This window comes from Garra rufa, chromosome 25 (assembly GCF_049309525.1).
Source record: "Garra rufa chromosome 25, GarRuf1.0, whole genome shotgun sequence".
Lineage (NCBI taxonomy): Eukaryota > Metazoa > Chordata > Actinopteri > Cypriniformes > Cyprinidae > Garra > Garra rufa.
In genome coordinates, this window is record NC_133385.1 from 32,062,629 (window position 1) to 32,071,743 (window position 9,115).

The 9,115-nt window shown below is 37.5% G+C and overlaps 1 protein-coding gene across 1 annotated transcript; it reads right to left on the reverse strand.

The window, feature by feature from the left end:
* Window positions 1-2,583: 2,583 nt before the first annotated feature.
* tnni2a.2 (troponin I type 2a (skeletal, fast), tandem duplicate 2) lies at window positions 2,584-8,206 on the reverse strand. The gene is made up of 7 exons (XM_073831536.1): window positions 8,117-8,206; window positions 3,892-3,919; window positions 3,634-3,670; window positions 3,407-3,535; window positions 3,238-3,327; window positions 2,982-3,158; window positions 2,584-2,900 (listed from the first exon to the last, which is right to left on the reverse strand). Exons 2-7 carry the CDS (start codon window positions 3,897-3,899, stop codon window positions 2,805-2,807), a joined length of 537 nt encoding a protein of 178 aa, XP_073687637.1. The 5' UTR covers window positions 3,900-3,919; window positions 8,117-8,206; the 3' UTR covers window positions 2,584-2,804.
* Between the last annotated feature and the right edge of the window lie 909 nt (window positions 8,207-9,115).

Consider the following 9,115-nt stretch of genomic DNA (forward strand, 5'->3'; position numbering starts at 1 on the left):
AGAGACTTCTCCAACTCTCCATCCATCTCTTCCTCACGCTTAGTCCCCTGAAGAGAAGCATCAAACGAGAGGTTTAAAACACAAATCAGTCCTCCAAGCGTAAGGTGAGTGTTTAAGTCATGTTTCAACTGACAGATGTTGTCTAGACAGGTTACCAAACACTTCCTGTCTCTCGTTATTCGACAAACACCGAGCACCGCCCTCAACTCACGATATTAGTAATTTAGAGGCAGGCAAAATGCCAAGCGGTTTGATTGGCTAATTCGCGCGGGTCAGACTAATTTTTCTTTGATAATAATATCGTTGTTAAACAATTAAAGAGTTCTGATAATACATATACATATATATATATATATATATATATATATATATATATATATATATATATATATATATATATATAATTTTGAATGTATAGACACGTAATTACATACATTTTAAGGGCAATACGTTATGACAGTGATGTCTTAATCACAACAGGTCATCTTCTTTATTGCTTTCATTTTTTTTCTAACAATTTTGTTGAAATTTGGTGTGAGTTTCTTAGTAAGGCATACTTTCCATACTATGGTGTTCCTTTAGAAAACTGATTTTATTGTTTAAACTAAAGTTTAGTAACTATGGTTTTTTAGCGTATTGATTACCATTTTTAAAACTACAGTTTTACTACAAATAACTACAGTAACCATGTTTTTTTGGTATTATTTGTAGTAAAACCATGGTTAATTTTCATAAGGAGGAGCCTATAAATCAGTGGTAGGCTATATATATCAACTTCAGACACTTTAATATGTTTGTCTTGGATTAGTTTTGACCCCATGACTTGTTAGCCATTTGAAACTGATAGTGACATAATCATTGCACATACAGCTTTGACTACAACTTTTTCTTAGGTATTCTTGATAGTTTTAAAATAGTTTTAAAGGTAAATACTAATAACCACAATTAGGAACACTAAATACACTACATTGCTTAAATAAACTAGATTAAAAAAAAAAACTAGAGGATTTGTATGTGCAATATGTATATAGTATCTAAAAATTCCATAATGCAGAGAAAAACAAAACTATGTAGTTGTCATATCAGTGTCAGTTTCATATTTAAGATGTTAAAAAGATGCATAACTGCCCGCTTAATTATACATGCCATTACAGTTTACATTTAAAAGTGCAGGGAAACAATCAATTGTCAATGAAGGACATATATTATCTCTTTTAGTTTGTCAGAAAATTTATGCTAACATGCATAAATTTTCCACAAATGCAAACCAAGTGAAATCATAGACCAAATAAGCTCCCCACAGTGGGATTCGGTTTCTAAGTGTCAAATCATCACATCATAACTCATCAAGCAACACGCAAGCTGCACTGAACATACATTTATGGTCCTATATGTTTATAAGTCGAGATCAGCTCATTGCATTCATAATTTATAACTATTAAAAATCGTATTACATTTTACAGTTAAATTAATTGTCACATGTTAAATAATGGCATTGAACTTAATATCACATCACTCAAAATCCATATCAAGCACACATTTGAAATGCACACATTTATAGTTGCAATAATAAAGGACTTTTATTATTGCAAAATTAGTATTTGTATTGTCACAGGCCTAACAAACTTCTACTACTCCAGTTTATAAGGAACTTGCACAGATTACATGTCAGTTTTTGCGATAGCATTAAATAGATTAATAATTGAATTACAGGTTTAATCCGGAAAGCAGGTGTTCACGGTTAAATCCAGCAAAGAAAGCAAACGTTAAATCCTTCAGATCCAAGGTAAAATTGAGGGGAGTCAACCGAGAGTTGCTCAGCACCCACAGACGAAGCGGCGAATAGGATTCACACGCTGGTGACAGGCAATGAGGGTTTTTAATGGCATTCTTTGATGGCTCAGCAAAACCTCGGATATCTCTTTAAGGAACACTGTATGGTGCTGCTAAGACCAGTGGATCAGAGCACACATCTGAAATTCACACCACAAATACCTTCCATGTTCCCTCCTTAAAAATAACTCAACCTTTAAAGACGTCGTTCTGATTATTTGCTTATTTATCTAATTGCCTCCATATGAGTACAACTCTGAGACATACAGTTTAAGATGAAGAAATACATCAGCGAATGCCAAGGGAGATGTTGTGGGTCTTGATTTTACTCACCCAATGATCCATCAAGACATACAGGACATTCTGTAAGAGTTATAAAGTATTATTAACCTTGTTAGGACAAATAGTGATTTGAGAAATGAGGAATCTTACCTTGAAGGTAAAACAAGCAGCACTTGATTTAGAATTGAAGTTAGGTATACTGATTTATGTGTATGATGTATCCATTTCACATTCATAATACTAGTGGATTTCATAGTGAAACTATTCAATGTAAAAAAAAAATGTAGGGTGGGTCTGTGAGATATAAAAAGTTGCATCAGGTGGTTTGAGGGACTGAAAAGTAAGACGGCAACGAAAAAGACATTCATTTTAACATCAACAAATTGGTCACAAAAAGACCAGGAATGTCTATTTAAAAAAGTAAATAGGGTAAACAAAAAAAGTTTCATAAAAAAGCAGAAGCAACAATTATTACACTTGGGTTGTTTATTTAAAAAATGCATACTTTTGACAAACAGTCAATCTGTGTAGAATTACAAACTGAACACTTAACTGAATATTTTAAGTTTTGACTGGCATTTCTATGGACTACAAATTAAACCATCCATTAAACATCTCCTTTAAGTACTATGTTTTATTCAGATCCAAGTCAGAAAAAGATCATGGTGGAATACTCATCAATAACATCTTCAAGCTTCAGATTCAAACATCTTCTTCCTGCCACCCATACCAGACTTATCCTCAATGTTCTTACGCCAGTCGCCAACATCACGCAGTTCTTTATCCTGTGAACGAAAATGAGATTTTAGCGTTTGCAACCTGGAAGTTCAAAAAAAAATTTAAATTTGCTAATATTTAGTACTCACCTCCTCCTTGACCTCCTTCTTGACTTGTTTGAGGTTGGCTCTCAGGTCCATGGAGACCTTGTGCTTGGAGCCCAGCAGAGCCTGAAGCATAGCATCAGCAGACATGCGCACTTTCTTCAAAGGAGGCTTCTTAAACTTGCCCTTCAGGTCGACGATCTTGATGTTTAAGTCTTTAACCTAAACACACACAAAAAAGAATCTGAAGACCACCCTGTTCTTGAACCACATAGAAGGAGATATACAAATAACATCTTACCTCATTGACAACCATGATGGCTTTGTGCTCTAGAATATATCGCTCCTCGTCAATGACGTCAACTTTTGCATGTAACTCTTTGCAGAGCTCCTGTTGACAGAATTTCATGCTTGAGCTTTGAATTTCCAAAAATGTCCAACTTGTAGAAGTAATAATAACTGAATTGGACCTGTAGCTCTTGTTTGGAGCTTGGGCATGACAAAGGAGGACAATGTTCTTCCATGTATCTCTTCCTCTCCTCCTCCTTTTCTATAACCTCTGCTTCCAGTAAATCTTTTGCAACCTGGAGCATCATGCCCTACAAGCAAATGTGACTCAATAAGAATCCTTGTTCTTATACTTTTATATGAAACTGTTTGATGTTGGATGTTGGGTCAATAAGGCATGAGCTCTTACCTTCAGGCTGTGTTTTCTACTACTAGACATTAGTTTGCTAATCAAGAGGAGAAATAAGGACATACTTTGCATTAGGATATTGATTTCCTTGTTGTGACTAAACTGCTTAAAATACATAATTTTGACTGGGATTTTTTTTTTCTTGCATCCATTTTACTATATAGTCATGCTATGTGTTGATTATCATAGGTAGTGTAAGTCAAAAAATAAATAAATAAAAAAACACACTAAACGATGGAATCAAGATGGCATACTTACTCAGCCATTTCCAAGACTTTATTTGCACCTATTTGACAGAAAGAAAAAAGAGAAATTCATCAGAGCTGTGCCAACGTGAGTTATGCATTCATTCAAAACATATCAGAGCTGTCGGTTTGAGTCAGACTTGAGTCATGTCCTGATCCTGCTTTCTTTCTCCCTGCTGTCTGAACCCTACTGTACAATAAAGTAAAGCCATAAAGCTAAAAAACTAAAATAACCTATAGATGAACTGGAGTACCATCTATTTTGGGCCCAAAAAAAAGCACGGTGCAAGTATGTGAACCCAAATACACACATCCATATTACCCTGTAGCCCAAGACTGGTTATCCACTGAAGCTAAGCAGGGTTGAGCCTGGTCAGTATCTGAATGGGAGACCTCCTGGGAAAACTAGGTTGCTCATGGAAGAGGTTTTAGTGAGACCATCAGGGGATGCTCACCCTGTGGTCTGTGTGGGTCCTAATGCCCCAGTATTAGGAGCTTTTCGCATCAGAGGAATCCGTTTTTATTGTTTCTAGAACTATTGGTGGAAGTTTCCACTTTTTGGGATATTTAGTTCTAGGAACTCTATTTGGGGGAACTAGCTTATACTTCAGAGTATGTAACACTGCAATTTGTCATAGGAGATTTAGTCAGATTTTAATGCTCTTTCAATCAAATAAATTGTGGGTTTATATCTCGATTATCATGAAACTCACAACACACAACAAAAACAGGTCCAATCACAGTGTTCTCCATTCACTGGTTGTTGACATTTGTAAATGGCATGGATTGTTCCTGCTGCCAGTGCGAATGCAACCAATAAAACGGCCCAAGAGAGAAATTGATTCTCTATAACCACTATCCTGGGTAGTTCCTAGAACTATGTGGTGCGAAAGCCCATTTAGTGGCGGGACACTGACTGTAAACAAAAAGCACCGTTCTTTGGATGACATGTTAAACCGAGGTCCTGACTCTCTGTGACTCTTTGTGGCACTTCTTGTAAAGAGTAGGGTGTCACCTCGCTGTCCTGGCCAAATTCCCTCCATTGGCCCTTATCAATCATGGCCTTCTAATAATCCGCATTTACTGAACTGGCTCTTTCTCCCTCTTCTCCACCTGGTGAGTGCGCTGGCATGGTTGTACTGTGGCTGCCGTCACATCATCTAAGTGGATGCAACTCTGGTGGTGGTTGAGGAGAGACCCCTGATTTTAATTGTAAAGTGCTTTGAGTGTACAGTAGTACACAGTAAAGCATCACTTAGTTTCAAAATGTGTCAGAACACAATACATAATACTTTCTTAACATTGCCACAAGGGGCACTATTGCATACATTAGCACAAACTGTCTTCTGCAATCAGTTATTCTGTTGGGATGGTGGAGAAACATTTTGGAGAGATTGATCATGCTGAGAAAGTTAAATTACTTCTGAACCCCCTCTTGAGTACTGAGGTTTGTTACCATCAAGTAAGTCCACGAATTGTGCACTATAGTGTGCATTTTTCCAGAGAATGTTTTCTGGCCTGTCAACAACTTAAAAAACAGATAACACAGGGGTGTCCAAACTCAGTCCTGGAAGGCCACTGTCCTGCAGAGGTTAGCTCCAACTTGCCTCAACGCACCTGCCTGGATGTTTCTAGTATGCCTAGTAAGACCTTGATTGTCACTGGACAACAACTTCAGGTTAGGAATCCAGTGGTGGTAGGCCAAGGTTTGTTTCTTTCAGAGTTTGAATCTACCTAAGATACAAACGCTGTTACTAGGGCAGTACCCTTTCAAAAGGTACACATTAGGTTACATTAACGGTACACATTAGTATCTAAAAGGTCCTGGAGGGCCACTGTCCTGCAGAAATTAGCTCCAACTTGCCTCAACACACCTTCCTGGAAGTTTCTAGTATGCCTAGTAAGACCCTGATTAGCTAGTTTATATGTGTTTAATTGGGGTTGGAGCTGAACTCTGCAGGACCATTTGACCTCTAGGAGCAGAATTGGCACCCTTGGGATAACACAATTCTGACTAATTGTCACTGGACAACAACTTCCGGTTAGGATTTCAGTGGTGGTAGGCCAAGGTTTGTTTCTTTCAGAGTTTGAATCTACCTTGGATACTAAAGCTGTTACTGTTACTTTTCTAGTATGCCTAGTAAGACCTTGATTAGCTGGTGCAGGTATGTTTACTTAGGGTTGAAGCTGAACTCTGCAGGACAGTGGCCCTCTAGGAGCAGGATTGGACATCCCTGGGATAACATAATTCTGACGAATTATAACTGGACAATAACTTCCGGTTGGGAATCCAGTGGTTTGTTTCTTTCAGAGTTTGAATCTACCTTAGATACGAAAGCTGTTACTGGGGCAGTACCCTTTTAAGAGGTACACTGCTTGTACCTTATTTACATTAATGGTACACATTAGTATCTACAGGGTGTATATTAGTAACTAAATGGTTCTTAATTTTTTCGCACTGAGTATTTATAGGCACTAGGTTATATGAACTAGTCACCAGGGTGGTACCCTCAGTACTAAATTTTCCCATAGGGCCATTTCAATTTCTCTTGGTTGCATTCGCACCACCAGTAGGAATTCTGAAGGGAAGTAAGCTGTCCAACAGCGACGTCATTTAAGCATGCCATTTCACAGTGTCAACAACTGGAGGACAGAGAAGTGCCTGGACTTTGGCATCAGACCATCTACCACTGTTTTCCATGTTCGTGGAGTTAGGTCGAAGTGCCGGTGTTTAGCATCACAAATGTTTAGCCTATCAATCAATATTTACATCACTGGTAGTTTCTGTTGTCCTGAGTTATACCCTACGCTGAAGTAGTTGCTAATTTAGTCTCTCCAAAATGTGTTCCTATAATTAAATTGTTCTCAACACGTCAAAAAGTAGGCACTTCCACCAGTGGTTATAGAAACTATGTAAATGGTCCTCTAGTGTGACCCTTGTAAAAGTGTACCACCCTAGTGACAGCTTTTGTGTAACTATTGCATGTGGACACAATCCAATGGCACCAAATCCACAGACATTCTGATCGTGCGACCTTTTCGCATTGCCCTTAATGTCAAGAGTTGTGTAATACTCAAGAGGACCACATGGTTCCCAAACTCATCTTAGAGGATTTTCTCCAGGAGGGTGCTGCAATATGATCTCAAGGCCAGTACATCAGCTGCAGACACAGCCCCGTCCTCAAGTGCATCTCTGAGATGTCAAAGATATGACAACACAGCTTTCCTTTATTCCCTGCAAAACAACTGTCTCAAATTTCTTTCTTAATATACTCCCTGCGAGACAGACTGGACTAACTGGTTAACCGATGACAAATTGATTGACCAATTTAGTACACTTAAATGGACTCTTAATGCCTCAATGGCATACTTAGAAAGCTGTGAAGTCAGGTTACATAAGGCTATTTGAGGAAGAACTATTCTAAGTAGCCCTGGAAGAAGATTGAGGACAAGTTTAGCAGAAGACACATGGCAGAATAGATCAAAAGGCTTTGTGTTAAGGATTGGTAAAAGAGCAACTTAAGAACTTCAAGACTAATCAAGTCTCCAAAGAAATATATGCATATTTCAGATGTTCCAGAAGGTTAAGCCATTTCAGATCATTGCACAAGATGAACTAGAAGGTCTTGGTGAATAGACAGTATTGTCTTTCAGATTTAAAAAATTCTGCAAATCAGTTTTATACAAGACAGTACTGTAAATCATTTGAGGAGGACTGTAAAAAGGTGTTGACAGGTGGAGTAAGACTTAAGGATCGGTTTGAAATGTATGCTTGTCTCGGTGTTCATTTTCCAATAGCCACTTCAGCAGTTAGTATATCAAACCTGACCTCACCCTTTAGGTGACCAATCAAAAGCAAGTTTCTTTGCTTCTTACCATGGTGTTTTTCAAAATAAAATACTACAGATGAGTCCAGAAACAAACTTCCCATGAGTCAGAATCACCAGCAATGATCATACAATGTTATGCATACTATCTGAAGATATTTTCAAGTCATTAACAAATCAGTTTGCTCTAAATGTTTATTAAACTAGTACATCAAAGAATCTATACATTACATTTATTTTCTCCGCATGTGCATTCTTTCCATAGTGACTTATGGTAGAAAAACCAACCCCCATGACAACCTTCTCCATCAGCTCCATCATCAATCCCACAAACTACATTTTACAACTTCCAACAAAAATTTACAATAGAACAGTATTTGTAAGACAGTGAAACAAGGGAACAGCTCTCACCTTTCTAGAAGAACAGAGGAACGTCTTCTAGGGACAGACGGCTGTCAAAACGAGACACGGGCGACGGTCGTGTTAAGTAGGTATATATTGCATTCTCAGATCTCTCTGTAAATCCATGGTTTCTCTTTATGGATGTGGATTATCCACCACACCAATGAGCTGACAAGGTCATGAAATACGGCACTATCCCTCCTTCGCTGTGCCTTCAGTATAAATAACCTGTCCTTCAAGATAGCCATTCTTTTATTCTGAGAATAACTTTCACACAAAGGCCTTTTGCTGTACAAGCTTCTATCTATCTATATTTCTATCTATCTATCTATCTATCTATCTATCTATCTATCTATCTATCTATCTATCTATCTATCTATCTATCTATCTATCTATCTATCTATCTATCTATCTATTTCTCTATCTATCCATCCATTCATGTCTGTTGTTCTGTCTATTGTTCTGTTGTTCTATCTATCTATTGTTCTATCTATCGCTCTATGCATCTATTTATCTATGTATAGTTCTGTCTATCTGTTTGTCTGTCCATCCATCTATACATCTGTCTGTTGTTCTATCAATCGTATCTATCGTTCTGGCATTCTATGTAACTACCGTTCTATCTATCGCTCCATGTATCGTTCTGTCATTTTATCTATCCATCTATCATCCTATCTACCCATCCATCCATCTGTCTGTTCTTTTATCTATCTATCTATCTATGTAACTATAGTTCTATCTATATTCTATGTATCTATCGTTCTATGTATTGCTCTATCTTTCTGTTGTTCTATCTATCTGTCTGTCTGTCTGTCGTTCTATCTGTCTATCTATCATTCTATGTATCTATCGTTCTATGTATTGTTCTGTCATTCTATCTATCTGTTTATCTATCCATCTATCAATCTGTCGTTCTATCTATCGTTCTGGCATTCTATGTAACTGTCGTTCTATCTATCGCTCTATGTATCATTCTGTCATTCTGTCTGTCCATCTATCATTCTATCT